Source organism: Trachymyrmex septentrionalis, unplaced genomic scaffold (assembly GCF_001594115.1).
Source record: "Trachymyrmex septentrionalis isolate Tsep2-gDNA-1 unplaced genomic scaffold, Tsep1.0 scaffold134, whole genome shotgun sequence".
Taxonomy (NCBI): Eukaryota; Metazoa; Arthropoda; class Insecta; order Hymenoptera; family Formicidae; genus Trachymyrmex; species Trachymyrmex septentrionalis.
Genome location: NW_017304482.1, coordinates 613,558 through 629,154, shown reverse-complemented (window position 1 = coordinate 629,154; position 15,597 = coordinate 613,558). Strand labels below are relative to the sequence as shown.

The 15,597-nt window shown below is 28.3% G+C and overlaps 3 protein-coding genes across 6 annotated transcripts; 1 reads left to right on the top strand and 2 right to left on the bottom strand.

Moving 5' to 3' along the window:
* Positions 1-794: 794 nt before the first annotated feature.
* Positions 795-2,453, bottom strand: LOC108757254. Of its 3 annotated transcripts, none has more exons than XM_018501714.1 (4): positions 2,061-2,453; positions 1,574-1,713; positions 1,068-1,514; positions 795-933 (listed from the first exon to the last, which is right to left on the bottom strand). In XM_018501714.1, exons 2-4 carry the CDS (start codon positions 1,688-1,690, stop codon positions 892-894), a joined length of 606 nt encoding a protein of 201 aa, XP_018357216.1. In that variant the 5' UTR covers positions 1,691-1,713; positions 2,061-2,453; the 3' UTR covers positions 795-891. The 3 variants fall into 3 exon arrangements, with proteins under 3 accessions (XP_018357216.1, XP_018357214.1, XP_018357215.1); XM_018501712.1 differs by having other exon boundaries at positions 1,574-1,734; positions 2,061-2,452; XM_018501713.1 differs by lacking the exon at positions 2,061-2,453 and having other exon boundaries at positions 1,574-1,811.
* A 62-nt stretch (positions 2,454-2,515) lies between these two features.
* Positions 2,516-4,243, bottom strand: LOC108757250 (dimethyladenosine transferase 2, mitochondrial). Of its 2 annotated transcripts, XM_018501709.1 has the most exons (4): positions 4,163-4,243; positions 3,224-4,057; positions 2,844-3,151; positions 2,517-2,743 (listed from the first exon to the last, which is right to left on the bottom strand). In XM_018501709.1, the coding sequence occupies exons 2-4, from the start codon at positions 4,043-4,045 to the stop codon at positions 2,545-2,547; spliced, it is 1,329 nt and encodes a 442-aa protein (XP_018357211.1). In that variant the 5' UTR covers positions 4,046-4,057; positions 4,163-4,243; the 3' UTR covers positions 2,517-2,544. The 2 variants fall into 2 exon arrangements, with proteins under 2 accessions (XP_018357210.1, XP_018357211.1); XM_018501708.1 differs by lacking the exon at positions 4,163-4,243 and having other exon boundaries at positions 2,516-2,743; positions 3,224-4,123.
* A 55-nt stretch (positions 4,244-4,298) lies between these two features.
* On the top strand, positions 4,299-6,402 carry LOC108757251 (3'(2'),5'-bisphosphate nucleotidase 1). Its single transcript, XM_018501710.1, has 5 exons — positions 4,299-4,374; positions 4,622-5,054; positions 5,201-5,429; positions 5,505-5,589; positions 5,975-6,402. The coding sequence occupies exons 2-5, from the start codon at positions 4,697-4,699 to the stop codon at positions 6,230-6,232; spliced, it is 930 nt and encodes a 309-aa protein (XP_018357212.1). The 5' UTR covers positions 4,299-4,374; positions 4,622-4,696; the 3' UTR covers positions 6,233-6,402.
* The last annotated feature ends 9,195 nt before the right edge of the window (positions 6,403-15,597 follow it).

Genomic DNA, 15,597 nt, shown 5'->3' with positions numbered 1-15,597 from the left:
ACCGAAATTGTAATAACGTATTCCTGACTTAAAAATAAAATAAAATTCTAATATCAAAATGTCGAGGCTATAACAGTTTTTAAATTAATTCATTACACATATTTAAAATAATTTGTTATACATATTTATTATTTTTAATATCCCATAATATTTTTGTTATGTACGTTGCATATGTAATTATTTTCTATGTTTAAACATGATTGATGAAGTATTTCTACATTATTATATATTTATTATATGTTATTACTTAAAACTCACATGGAGTGAACATAGGTGTACAAACATCTGCTTATGCGATGTCCCTGAGCGCATGAAATATCAGCTCTGTGATAGTTAACTTTATTAGTTAGATAATTAACTTTAATCGCTATTAATTTAAAAACTATTATAGCCTTGACATTTTAATATTAGGATTGTCACTTTATTAAGTCAGGAATATATTATTAAAATTTCAGTTATGAATTGTAAGTTTTGTATATGTCGTTGTTTAGCCGATTTTTTCCAAGTTTAGATATATAAGATTTTTATTTAAAAAATTGTGTCAGCAATGTATATATTTCCAATTATAATAAACAAATGTAAATATATAGTTATAAAAACATAAGTAATAAAAGATATAACAATATAACAATTGCTTCTTTTATATTTTTCTGATTCAGTTATATAGTATACATATACACACACATATATATATATATATATATATATATTTATTTATATGCATGTATAATTTATAATAGACCATCAGATTATTAAAATTACGAATATAAAATAAGATACTTGTTATTGATGCCTACATTTTGTTATTTAACGCTCTTTAAGTGTACCTATTATAACGATCACGTGTAATTTTGTATATAAGTTACAATACAAAATACACATTTATCAAAATTATCCTGATACAGTCCGACGTACTCTATTATAATGTTTAACCTGGAAGACGAAGTATATATGACATTGCAATATTTCTCACATGAAATATATATAAGTTGAATTATGTAAAATATATAAGGCATCGAAATAGAGAACATGTGACAAACTGAATTACAATACTTATGTATTCATACTTTTTTGCATACTCCGAGTGTGCTTCTACGACTACCTGGTGGACATGTCCTTGAGGGAGGGTCAATTATTATGAAAGGTGCAATATCTGTTTTTACACATTCCAATTGGAAAGTAGTTTCGTTCACACCTATTACCCCATCAGGCGCACATGGACCGCCTATTGTTCGAAGAGGATAGCATGTGCCATTGAATGGAACCTCGCCATCTTTCAAGCAAGGATTCTCCACACAACGAGGGACCGCATCATCTTCAGGAAGAACAACATAATTCTTGAGCGGACAAGGACCTTGTCTGTAGGCTTCGTAACAAGAATTGTTCAACGGGAAATATAAGAATCGAGGTCTACAATCGCACACCCAAGCATCCTTCGCACTGTCGCCTGGATAGAGAAGCATGTCTTTTGGGCAACGTCCTGGTATTGATATGGGTATACGGTCATCTATTATCTGCGAAGATATGTAAGGAAAAATAGTGCGCTTTTTATATAATTTTATATTAATATTACCGTGGAGTTGCCACCACTGACGTGAGACGTCTCCTCATCAGTTGGAAATGCTAAATCCTGACTCCATGTCACATGGTTACATACGAAAAATATAAAACCGACATACAAATACTTCATCTTGACGATATTGAACAAGATCGCTGAGAAAATTGTACACATATCTACAAATGTTAAGTAAATGGAGAAAATAGAAAATATTTTTTAATGTACAAAAATCAATTAAAGCCAGAATGCAAAGAGAATAAATATTACTAATAACTGATCAAATCATGACAGTAAAAAATCAAAACGTTTCCATTTTCAAACATTTCCGATTCCTTTCACTGGCAAACTAAAAGACGGATATATCAATAAGATAGATATATCGTGCTCTAAAAAAAAGCCTATTACAAATCTGAATAATTATTAACGATATCTAATTATGCACTAACAACTGCATTCTAGTTCGGATTGATACTTTCAATATTAAAATGAATAGATTTCTTACAATTCTTAGCAATACGCTGTTCCTTCCTGGCAAAAAAAGAAGAATAAAATAGAAATATCACATTGATATTAGTAACAACCAAGGATTTGTGAATTTGACAAAGATGTTTTAAGATTCTCTCGAATGCATACGCGCAATTACACTGAGCGATGTAACGGCAACTGATATTTCAAGGCTAACCACTGTGACATAAAAGAAAATGAAAGAGTATACTGACCAGAGTGATAATCTTTTTCACTAATACATTGGCAAGTTCTTACATATGCATAAGAGTAATCTGAGAAAGCTATTTATGTATATAGGAATTGAAGAAGAGGAGAGGAGGAATTTCCAAGAAAATATGATTTATAATTATAATCTGAGATGATTAAATTGCTCACAATAAAATAGTAAAGAGGAAAGAGCTAAAACTTTCTGGAATATTTAAAAATGTTAAAAGATGACTTATTTACAATTATATATTTATAAGAAATGTGTTACAGGATTATTTAAGAAATTCGAATTCGTTATGTGCACCTACAGAATTATTCATAGAATCTATGAAATGGCTGTATTTGTAATCTGACCAGGATTTAAATTCTTTAAAGAGTTCTAGAATTTGTGTTGGCGTCAAGTCTCCAAATTGTGTATATATCGTGTAATCTTTGGCTATGAGTTTAATTCCACAGTCTGGTACCCATTTTCTAAAGGCAAAACAATATATAATTATAAAGGAAAATGTATTTAAAATTCTCTAAAATAAACAATATTTGACAGAAACCTTATAATTTTTTTCATACTTACTCCAATGCAGGTATCACTCTAGTACGACGTGTGTGCATGAAGTGTCTCACAAAATAGGAAAATGTTATCCAATCTTTTGGCGATAATTGTGTGTAAATGTCAGCTTTGGGCTCAAGTTTTATTACATATAACTGCTCGTAATTTTGTTTTGCTAACAAATTACTTGTATTACGTTTATATTGTTTCTTTTGCGGCCAAGGTATAAAAGCTTTCCTGTTCAATGTTCCCAGGAGTTCAAAATTAAACATTAATTTAAACATTACCTTTGTATAGGTATATGTTAATAAATTATTACAAATATTATAGTTCTAAAACATATTAAAACAAAATATTAGTGTAATTTTATTAAGTATACTCCTAAAAAAAAAACTTATACTAACATGCCACACAGATGGAGATACCGCGATGTAGAAGACAGGCCTTCCATAAAACATAAAACCAATGCGAAAAATGGTATTATGTATAATAAAGCTAAATATATTAATATCATCACATGCACCTATTATTTGCATGCAAGTTTCATCTTCCCAGTTTTTGCTCTTTATCTCTTGAAAATTATCTTGATATTTCTTAATATCGTTCTTAATATAAAACGTTTTTTTGTTTCCAAAGAGAGTATAATATTTATTAAAGATCAGTTTTAGTTTTCCAGGATATTTTGTACAGATTATTTTCAGTATGTCATGTAATTTTAAATTATTTTCATACAAGTGAATTAGTGGTACCCCAGCTTTCAATAATTCTCTTGTCAATATGCCAAAACCAGGATTCAATTCAGCAATGTAACACGTATTCTTCAAAAGGTCATTTTTGATCAAAGAGACATATTTTGCAGCAGTATCTTTATCAATCAGTAGTAATTTAGTTATTTGCGCTTTTTCTAATAATATATTTTTATCTGTCAATAATTGAATGATATCACTTGTGTCTGGATTAACTTTTTTTATAATGTCCAAAATCTCTTCATCACATGATATAGACTTTTCGATATATTCCATTGCTTTGTTTTTCTTTTTCATTTTCGGTAATTCTGTTTTTATTTCAATCAGTTCCTCCATCTCTCGAATATCAATATTCTCCTTCTGTTGTTTAGGTAAATTGCCATTGGTCAATGTTGAACAATATACATTTATGATATGTCTAGTCCTTCTTGATAACCAGGAAGTTATATTACAGATAAAAAGCTTTTGTGTATATAACATTTTATATTCGATCTGCATAAAACAAAAAACAGTAATCTTAAAGAACAGTGTTCAAATACAATACCTTAAACTTATAAATTTTTCTCCTTTTAAGTAAGACTTTTCATATAAGCTTACTAAATTTTTTAGCAGATTAATAGATTTCTTCCAGTTTGTTGCATTTCAATCAATTGCAGTGCACAACATGCTTCTACACATGCCTGTCACAAGCTGTCATAAATAAACCTAACTTAACCATATCTAACCTAATCTTACTTTTTGACGCATTATATATGGTACGCGATGTTTTCTCATTGTCATATCTAAAAATAATCGTTAAGTCAAAAATCGTAAGTTAACAATCGTTAGTTATAAGTTAAATGACTAATAAATGTACATACTATGTGCAATTGGCATAAAATAAATAAATATGCTATAAATTTTAAGCAGTACTTACATATTATATTTCTTGAACATTTATTCTACAATTATCTACACACACACACACGCGCGCGCGCGCGCGCGCACGCACACACACATGTATGCATGTATATGACTTTTATAAATATGAAAGGCATACATCTTATATATTTTTAGATATCTTAGAAACGAAGATAACTTATCGGTAACATTAGTATCATTGCCATTATCATCTCTACAAGGATTCTAAAAATGGCTCAAAGTGCTGCTTTGCTGACACGCATAGTGGCATCCTCTGTATCAGCCACGATACAAGCCGGTAAAATAATCCGAGATATTTTAAGCAAAGGTGGATTAAATATTGTGGAAAAAGGCAAAAATGATCTGCAAACGGAGGCAGATCGTTGCGCCCAACGATGTATTATAACTTCGCTCAGTCGTCAGTTCCCAAATATTATGATTATCGGTGAAGAAGAACCATCTAACTGTGAGGTACCATCAGAATGGATCATCACAGAAGCAAATCAAGAAGTGTTGCAATTAAAATTACCGACTCACCTAGAGGATGTTAATCCTAAAGATGTGTGCATCTGGGTAGATCCTCTAGATGGTATTGACATCTTAATTTGACAATAAAAAAATTCCTGTATGATAAATAAGATATGTTTGCACTTTTAATTTGTTTTAAATGTACATCATTGTATAAATATTTCGAAACACCAATCGATAATTGTTATAAAAGAATTTGCATTATAGGTACAGCGGAGTACACGCAAGGATTAGTGGAACATGTTACAGTATTAGTTGGTGTGGCAATCGGTGAAACAGCAATTGGAGGTGTTATACATCAACCTTATTACAAGAATGAGGAAAATGACACGTACATTGAAAACGGTCGTACATTATGGGGTATTAATGGCGCAGGATTCGGAGGATTTACACCGAAACCGCCTCCAGAGGGAAAGAGAATAATCACAACCACTCGGTATATAACTAACGATTTTAATATTTATATTTTAACATTATACTATATTGAATATATTATATTGTCCGTTTTCAGTTCGCATTCTGATAATATTGTCCAAAGCGCCATAAAATGTTTGGATCCTGACGAAGTGACACGCGTCGGCGGTGCTGGACATAAGGTAATAGCAAGAACGATTGTTCATGGTTTTCGCTAATTGTACACGCTCTCCGAAATTATTATTTCATAAACATATTCTTAATCAAGTATTCTTAATCAATTCAAATAAGATAAAATTGAGCTCTCAAGATAATAAGTATACGTATAAATTACTGTCAGGCAACTGAGAGCAGAATTGTGCAGTTATTCGAACGTATATATAATTAAAAATTGTATTTCATAGACCTTACACATGTATTAATACAAAATCGAACGTTTTTTCAATTTTTATATATAACGCTCGAATAACTGCGTCATAATTCTGCTCTTAATAATACCTAACAGTAATTTATAATTATACTTATTAATATTCTTAATCTTCAAATCGAGATATTGTGTGTTCGCAGGTAATTCTTCTGTTGGAAGGAAAAGCTCACGCGTACGTGTTTGCCAGTCGCGGATGCAAAAGATGGGACACTTGTGCGCCCGAAGCTGTGCTTCATGCAATCGGTGGTGTTTTAACTGATCTGCATGGTGATCGCTATTCTTACAATCAAGAAACGACGCATGTAAATACGAGAGGCATATTGGCCACTGCTCCTGGCCAGTCACATCAATGGTATTTAAGTCGAATACCTGATGAAGTAAAACAAAAGTTACAATAGATGATCTTTGCATATTTATTTTTAAACTGGTATCGTCCAACTGAATAACTTATTTAAATATAGAAACACTGGATATCCTAGCATTGTTTAATCATGCTGGCCATGCATCTGTGCATGTATCTTCTAAAAGTTTTAATAATTATCTTACGGGTGCAATATTAACATTCCGCGGACAAGTTTCTAGTTTTATATATATTTTTTGATATTTTGTTTTAATATGATTCTAATTTATAAACGTAAATGTAAAGATGATCATTAGTCTATTTAAAAATAATCATGAAATAAAAAGAAATTTTAGGTAGAAGGAATTGATTATTTTACTCTTACTTTTTGTTTAATCTTTTTTACAATAATAAAATATAAATTTAGTTTTACGAAATTAATTATTAAACTGAATTAATTAAAAATATGTGTATCATATAATGAAAGAAAAATCTAACAGCATTATCAGCAGATTTTTAATTTTTATGTTTAAATTTAAATCCTGTTTCTAGAAACATTGTTTCTTTTTTTTTATGATGCAAAATGGTGACAATTTATTAATCATAAGTATGGCATACACATCTATACATACATTCACATATATTTTTGTATATTTCACGAGATTTTATTTTAAAAATTAAGTACAAACAACATAGGTGAAGAGTCAGACAACAGTAGAATAAAGTACTCACTGATGTTACTAGTGAGTCTTCTTCATTCTATACATTTCGTAGCTTTAATTATAAAAACTGATAAATAATCTCGTAGAAACCTTATCTTCTACTCAGTTTTAATATATAATTTGTTTGTTATTCCAATTTATTTTAAAGTTTCTTTTGCATTTAAGAATTCTCTAATCTTATTTGGAATTTTGAAAAATAAGTTAACTGAACGATCCAGAAATTCTCAGAAAATTCTTTCTTAGAAAGCTTTCAATAAATACTCTGTTAAACCAGAGTATTTATGCTACCCAGGTAGCAAACTGTAGTCATTTTGACGTCGATAGTTGAGTCATTTTGAACTATTGACGTCATGTGATCTATTTAAGATATAATCTCTTTTACCAATTAATGACGTCATTTATTTATGATGTATTTACAACGTCATACTTATTCAAATAAATGACTAATCGACATCGTATTGGTGATCAATTAATAACGTTATTTATGATGATATTTTCGACGTTGGTTAATATCACGTTGACTGTGGCAAATCCACGTCACGATGATAGGATCAGATGTTAAGAATGACCAATTAAAAATAGATGATACCTTGCTACCTGAGAATGTTATTGTAAGTTGAATTAATTCATTCATATTATAATTGTCTTAACACGAGGATTTCATATTCCAATAATATATAATCTCTTGATTTCGTTAATATATTTTACTAACTTTACATATATAGAGTGTATCAAAAGTCTGGAAACGGTCGAATATCTCGAAAGCAAAATATTTTGTGGAAAAATGTTGACACAATTGTAGGGTTTAAAAAATTCTATTTACTGATTATATACATCCGTTTGATCTTGGGTGGCGCCGCCAAGGTCAGGTTAAAAATCAAATCGATTTTTTTTAAACGGAGTACCCTACTTTTGATGGCAGAAGCTAGAGTCAAAAGCTTTTCAAAACACTATAATAAAGTTATTTTTTATTACATACTTTCCGAATTATAAAGGCTTAAAAATTATAGTATCGGCAACATTAGCATTATGCAAAGTGTCCATCCGACCGACGGCTAAAACCTCTCGAATGTTGTCCTGGATAACATTTGTTAAGATCAAAACCATTGGAGGTTGTACTTCTTATTTTTATTTTTACGTAAAAATGAATTTTTAGTGCAAAAATAAAAGAACTAATCTCCAATACTCTTAACAGATGTTATCCATAACAGATGTTATTCAGACATGATCCTGAACAACATTAGAGGGATTTACTCATCGGTCGGACAACTCGGTAATGCCGGTGATATGTAACTTTCAAGCATCATAATAATTCGAAAAGTACTCAATAAAAAATAACTTTATTATAGTATTTTGAAAAGCTCTCGACATGCGGTTATTAGATTCTGGAATCAAAAGTAAGATGTTCCATTTATAAAAATTCGACGTGAACTTGGCAATGCCATCCAAAGTCACACTGATAAGACCAGTAAATAGATCTTTTTGAACCATACAACTTTTGTCTGAACAATTTTTCTCAATAATGTGTTTCCGAGATAAAAATTTATAACACTTTGAACTCCTGGTATATACATATATGGGGCATTCTACGCCAAATCGGACGGGCTTCGTCTTTGATTCTTATTTTTTACTGATTTTTTAATATATTCCTCAGATTAAAATACATGTGTTCAGTTATTTTTACATTTTTATCTCCGTTTTTTCCTACATATGAATTTTTTAAATATTTTTAATTAATTTTATTTTACAAACGTTTAGTTAGTTGGACATAATTTTTGTTTAAATTATTGAAAAACAAAATATAGCCACATTAAATTGTTTGTCTTGAAATTCTCTATTAGGAAAAAAATATGAGAAAAACTTTTTTGTTTCTACTTGAAAAATCTGATTGAAATAAACAAAGTCGATTTTCGTCAAGATCGACATTTTTAATTTTTATTAAAAAATTCTCCAATATTCTTAGTATAAATACAAACACTTCAAGCTATATTTGATTATAGTCAAAATTTCCGTTCCATTTTTTTTAATTTTTCAAAATATTAAATCTATTATTTAATGTTAGTGGATTTTTAATTTGCTGATGAGTTACATAAATCATGTTATTTCATAATGATAGAGAATATATTTTTGACGTCACAATTATTTAGAGAATAAGAATTTACAGGAATTTTATTTAGATAAAATAACGTCTGTTAGAATTATTGTGAAGAAATTTATTAATAAATATTGGATCATTTTTATTTTTCAGTTTTTTTTCTCGTTCTTGTACGTTTTATAATTCAAAGCGTTTAAAAATTTTTACAATAAACGTATAATTTTTAGAACTATAATACTACAAATTTTTTGAGTCTCAGGTAGAGGTTTTGCTTTTTTAAATCGAGTCGCAAGATATTCCTTGGTCAAGTTATATTCTTCTGTTAATGAGGACTTTACTGCAATATTTGACAAATTTATTGGATCTGACGCCCACTCGAACAGTTCATGTGTGGAGTTGGCATCTGGCAATTAGATGGGCGTTGAAAACTTGCACGAGTAGCTATTCTTTTTATCTCCACCTATTCCATTACATGGACTCTTGCTATGCAGTATAACAAAAAAATGCTATTCAACCAGCACTTCAAAGATTACTTCACGATAATAGATATTTGCAAAGTTCTTAAAATTTTTGAATTGTTGGGAAGCACTATAAAAAAAAATAGTATATTTTAGTAGGATCACTAGAAATAGTCCTTACAAATTCATTAATAATTTTGAAAAACTCATAAATATGCGCCATGGCGCATGGCAAGAGTCCATGTGATGGAAGTAGGATAAAAAGAATGGTTACTCGTGCAAGCCTTCAACACCTATCTGATGGCCAGATAACTATTCCACATGAATTGTTTGAGTGGATCCAATGAATTTTTCAAATATCGTAGTAAAGTTTTCATTAATAGAAGAATATAACTTATTACTTATTGTTAGCAAAGGATTATCTTGCGATTTGAAAGAACAATGCCTAAGATTTAAAAAATTCGTATTATTTCTCAAAAAAATGGTACGTTTATTATAAAAAAAAATTTCAAACTCTTTGTATTATAAAACGTGCAAGGGTGAGAAAAAAAATGAAAAGTAAAAATAATCCAAAAATTTATTGATAAATTTTTTCACATATTCTAAAAGACATTTTATATATTTTAAATAATATTTCTAAATCTTTATTCCATATGTAATTGTGAAATCAAAAAAATATATTCTCTAGTATCGTATAAAATAACATGATTTATGTAACTCATCAGCAGATTAAAAATCTACTAACAATAAATAATAGATGAGTTACGTAAACTCGCACAGAATACAAGAGATCCGGGTTCAACTCCCGGCCGAGGTAATATTTTTCGCAATAAGAATTAATTATTTACAGATTTAATATATCATTTAGCATAACTAAAATCGTTTCGAAAAAGCATAAAAATAGTTAAATTGCTAATCAATTTTCAAAAACTCGTGATATTACGCATTAGTTTATTATATTAGTTTAGTAGAATTAGCGTTTCAAGTCCGAAAAACCATTTCGGCGTACGTTTCAAAAAGATTACATACGTAATATATGTATATATAAATTCACACAGAATCATAGAAGCATTTAAGATCCTGCTAGACCATTTAAGGCTTTGATTGCTATAGTTTGTGTTATCACATACATACATACGGTCCTATAATATATTATATTATTTAAATAATAGATTTCATATTTTGAAAAATTAAAAAATATGGAACAGAAATTTTGACTACAATCAAATATGGGTTGAAGTATTTGTATTTGTACTAAGAATAAAATTCAATTACTATACAATAAGAACTTTTTGAGCCTAGCAACGCATGCTATAATTAAATTGTTTTATTAACCTTTATATAAACAATATTTCAAACGTTTCAAATCTTTTTTCAACGATCCTTTTCAGTGAATGTTACAAAATTTACATATTATGAACGTGTATAAATTATTACATATTCCATAACCCTATAGTGAACTTAATTATATAATGATTCTAATGTCCATTAACTTAACGTAAATTGTCCTAGTACAATCCTTATTTGACAAAGTTTTCAATATTTTCAATAGAAGCGATATTCGAGAATTATGGTTGGATGATCATGTACATAATGATCATCATTGTGATACGAATATTATTGTATTATAATATAAAAATAATATATAAAATAATTGTAATATGTGCAATTTAATTAAACCGTATAAAAATAATATAAGATAATATATTGTGTAAGAGCAGATAAAAGAGAGCAGATAAAGGGAATTCTATGGTGGCTTTAGATAAGAGTAATTATGATGAAAAAATGATAACATGCTTAACGACATTTAACACACATATGAAATAATACAAAAAAAGTTAATAAATTAATAAGAGATTTAAAATTGATTATTAGTAGATGGAAACAAAAAGGTTACATTGATCAAATATTTTACCTAGGGTATATGGTACCCCTAAGATACATAAGCAAAGCACGCCATTGAGATTCATAATTGCGGCTATCAATAACTCACTATATAGATTTACACATTATTTAAACAGAATTATGAGTGATAGTGTATCCCAAATGTACAAGTTTGATAAAGAATAGCAGACATCTAGTGAATAAATTAAATAATTTGAATATTAATAAAGAATAATATTCTCATTTCATTGGATATAACATCATTGTTCACCAATGTGCCAATAGAACTAGCTATAAGAAGTATTAAAAATAGATGGCATCATATTAATAATAATACAAAAATTCCATTGGACGAATCTAAAATAGGTATGAATTTGATATTACACTTGACTTATTTCACTTTTAACGATGTATACTATAAACAGGTTTATAATGTGCCTATTGGATCTCCTATATCGCTTATAATATCTAATATTGTTATATATATTATATATAGGACATATTGTAGAAACACTGGCCTTAAACAAATTGTCATTTGAAGTACCATTTTTTTATAGCTATGTGGACAATATTTTAATAACTGTTTATAATGACATAGTAGATGAATTATTAATGACTTGGCGTCTGACAGATATTTAAATTTCTGTTCACACCGTCCAATAGCATATAAAAAAAGCATCATAAGAATGATAGATAAAATAACAATATGTCAATACTACAATAATATGACAATACTACATCCAAAATTTCCAAAAACATCAGACAAATAATTAATAATGGAAAATATCGACAATAGAAGACCCAGCTCGGATGACCTTGACCTTGATATATGTTGTCGAGATCATGACTCTGAGTGATCTTCAGATAATTTTAGTTTATGCTCCGAATATTTACATTTAATGGGTTATAATAACCTAACCCTAATCCAAGCATGGTGTAAATGAAAGTATAAAATAGTATTTAATACTGTATATGTACAATAGAAATAAAACGTTATTTTTAAAACTTTTTTGTTAATAATTTTTAAACGAAGGACGAGCACTAACTAAAACCATCTGAAGGTCACTCAAGGTCATGACAACATATGCCTAAGTCAAAATCATTTAGAGCTGGATCCTCTATTGTCGATATTTACCTTAATAATTTATTATTAAATTGCTACCCATTAAGTTTTATATTTAGGATAATTAATAATAGAATTAAATATCACATAACAAGAATAACATTAATAGCACTTTATATAATAAAACAAATGATATATTACCTTACCAAAAATTCTTTACTATATATTACATTGAACAAATATCGAATAAATTTGTTACTATTGCTAATAAAATGAACTATCATAAATCATTCACTATCTCCAGAAAATTGAATAACTTTATAAAATCGGGAAAAGATATATTAAATAAAATGTCTAGATGTGATGTAGTCTACAAAATTGACTGTCTTGACTTTGAATCTATATATTAATTATGTATTATATAATCTATATATTAATTATATATTATAATACGTGGAACAGACAAAAAGACAATTGGAAACAAGAGTTAAAGAACATATAAAAGATATAATAAATTTTTACGAGAACGAAACAGATAAACATCTAAACCTACAAACAGATACTGAGGGCCAATATAAAGCTTACGTACCGTTAATAAACAAAATCTGACATTGCAATATCAAGATTATTTTATTATTCGTCAGTCAATGTCCGTCTGCCGTGGCGATAACATATATGTTTACCAAGTGTCTCAATTTTAATATCTTTTTATACAATATTTATTATCTATATACATCTTTAATTTTACATTTTGACTACTTTATTATTTTTATCCTTATTATTTTAATAGATTAACACATTGACACTTAGTAATTTAGAAATTTGACGAGCATCTTCTCAACATGTGAAATTTATCTATGGCCAATTAGATGAGTTGTTTTTATCAGAGTGACGATTCTACTCAAATTTTTTCTTATTGTCTTATTTTATTTTCAACTTGACTTGTTATCAGAACATCGGGAAATATTAAACATCCGGTCGACAAGCCGTTTGCGAGTAATTTGTATTTCTCTGCAAAATATCTCACTGGTCATCATCATTATGTGTATAATTTCGTCTATATCTTCTGCTCCAATGTAACATCTCCTATATGAATATCTGAAGAAGGCTCAATAATGAGATCGAAACATGTTTTATATATAGATATATATGATTTTTTATCAATTATAGAATTTTATATTATATATACTTTTTGTTTACTTTCATGTTTTAAAATATTTCGTTATATTTGATTCTTATGTGCCCTGTATACTCTTTATAAAAGATGTAAATTAAAAAAGTGTCAGTTATATTAGATCATAGAATGACCGAACAACATGAATTCGACTGGGATAATGTCCACATATTAAATAACGAGTTCTCATATGTCAAAAGAACGGTGTCTGAAATGATACATATAAAAAAGCAATCAGCAAGTTTGAATAGACAAAAGACATAGAGTTATTATCAAATAGTTATCTTCTCATTTTTATATAGAATTATTGTCGCCCATTTAGACATATTCCCCACCACTTTGTACATGTTAGATGGTTATAACATAATATATGGTCAATGTAAAGTAGTTGTTTACGAAATGTCACATGACAATTTTTGATAGAAGAACCGATAAATCGAAGAGTTTACGTAACAAATTATACAATAGACCTGTTTTTTAAGCTAAACTTTTGCACCTCTTTAGTTGAACAGTTCATCTTTTTTCCTTTTTTCTCCAGGAGAAAAGAAGAGAAAGAAAGATGAACTGATGCAAAAGTTCAGCCAAAATGAAGCCCTTATAGTATCATATATTATATTCATATGGTTTAATTAGATTACATATTACAATTATTTTATATTATATTTTTATAATACAATAATGTCCGTATCACAATGATAATCATTATGTACATGGTCATAACTCTCGCTTCTAACGAAAATATTGAAAATTTTGTCAAACAAGGATCATACAATTTATATTGAGTTAGTGGGCATCAGCATCATTATATAATTAAGTTCACTATATAGACTTATGGAATATATAATAATTTATACGTTAATAATATGTAAATTTTGTAACATTCACTGAAGAGGACCATTGAAAAAATGTTGAAACGTTAGAAATACGAATAATACTCGTATTATTTAGTGAAGATTAATAAAACAATTTAATTATAGCATACGTTATTGCTAGGCTCCTTATTGAATTTTATTCATATTGAGTAATACATATTTGCTTAATTTCATACATAAGAATATTGGAGAATTTTTTAATAAAAATTAAAAATGTCGATCTTGACGAAAATCGATTTTATTTCCAATCAGATTTTTCAAGTAGAAACAAAAACTCATTTTTTCCATATTTTTTCCCTAATAAATAATTTCAAGATAAACAATTTGGTGTGATTATATTTTATTTTTCAATAATTTAAAAGAAGTTGTGTTAACTGAACGTTTGCGACATAAAATAAATTGAAAATATTTAAAAAATTCGCATATCTGAAAACTAACGGAGATAAAAATCTAAAAAGATAACTAAATTCGTATTTTAATCTGAGGAATATATTAAAAAATGAATAACAAAATCGACAAAGGGATCGGTGACGAAGGTCGTCCAATTTGACGTGGAATGCCCCACAGTATATACAGTAGCGTAACTCTCTGTCGGCATCTGTGATGTCAATGGCCAAAATGGAGTGGGCATGCGTGAAATAAGTAAGTTACCTAGCGTTGCCACCTAAACGTCTTTCTCTTTTCATCCTTTTTTCTCTGTCAAAATTCCTCGCAAAACTCACTAGATTTATTTGCATCGCAATTCAACGAATTCGTTGAAGTGAGTAAGTGCTATTGTAGGATATTGGAGCATATTAGAGCATGCACGAATAAACCTATAATTGCAAGCTAATATTGCAATGAAATAATTTAAATTTATGGATATTAATAAAAATAAATTGTAAATATATTGAAAAATAAAGAAAAAATATAGAAAAATTAGGAAAAATATTAAATTAACTTAAAAATGTATAAAGAAATATTATGTACCTAATTATATATCTATGAAAATATTATGAAAAAGCTGATATAAAAGAAATTTATATACATATATATCCAAAAAATAAGTTTAAAATACAATAAATAAAAAGAAATCTTTCTTACTCTCTTCTATGTTACTTTTGTTTACTTTTTCACTCTCTCTCTCTCTCTCTCTCTCTCTCTCTCTCTCTCTCT

What these genes read in the sequence shown, in the direction of transcription:
- LOC108757254 (XM_018501712.1), bottom strand. Translation starts at nt 1,732, where the DNA reads ATGTGTACAATTTTCTCAGCGATCTTGTTCAATATCGTCAAGATGAAG. An exon ending in TCAGTGGTGGCAACTCCACG is followed by an intron (nt 1,515 to 1,573) that starts GTAATATTAATA and finishes ATATCTTCGCAG; the next exon opens with ATAATAGATGACCGTATACC. An exon ending in CACTCGGAGTATGCAAAAAA is followed by an intron (nt 934 to 1,067) that starts GTATGAATACAT and finishes TTCGTCTTCCAG; the next exon opens with GTTAAACATTATAATAGAGT.
- LOC108757250 (XM_018501708.1), bottom strand. Translation starts at nt 4,063, where the DNA reads ATGCAGATCGAATATAAAATGTTATATACACAAAAGCTTTTTATCTGT. An exon ending in TATCTCCATCTGTGTGGCAT is followed by an intron (nt 3,152 to 3,223) that starts GTTAGTATAAGT and finishes AATATGTTTTAG; the next exon opens with AACTATAATATTTGTAATAA. An exon ending in AGAGTGATACCTGCATTGGA is followed by an intron (nt 2,744 to 2,843) that starts GTAAGTATGAAA and finishes TTTTGCCTTTAG; the next exon opens with AAAATGGGTACCAGACTGTG.
- LOC108757251 (XM_018501710.1), top strand. Translation starts at nt 4,697, where the DNA reads ATGGCTCAAAGTGCTGCTTTGCTGACACGCATAGTGGCATCCTCTGTA. An exon ending in AGAATAATCACAACCACTCG is followed by an intron (nt 5,430 to 5,504) that starts GTATATAACTAA and finishes GTCCGTTTTCAG; the next exon opens with TTCGCATTCTGATAATATTG. An exon ending in TCGGCGGTGCTGGACATAAG is followed by an intron (nt 5,590 to 5,974) that starts GTAATAGCAAGA and finishes GTGTGTTCGCAG; the next exon opens with GTAATTCTTCTGTTGGAAGG.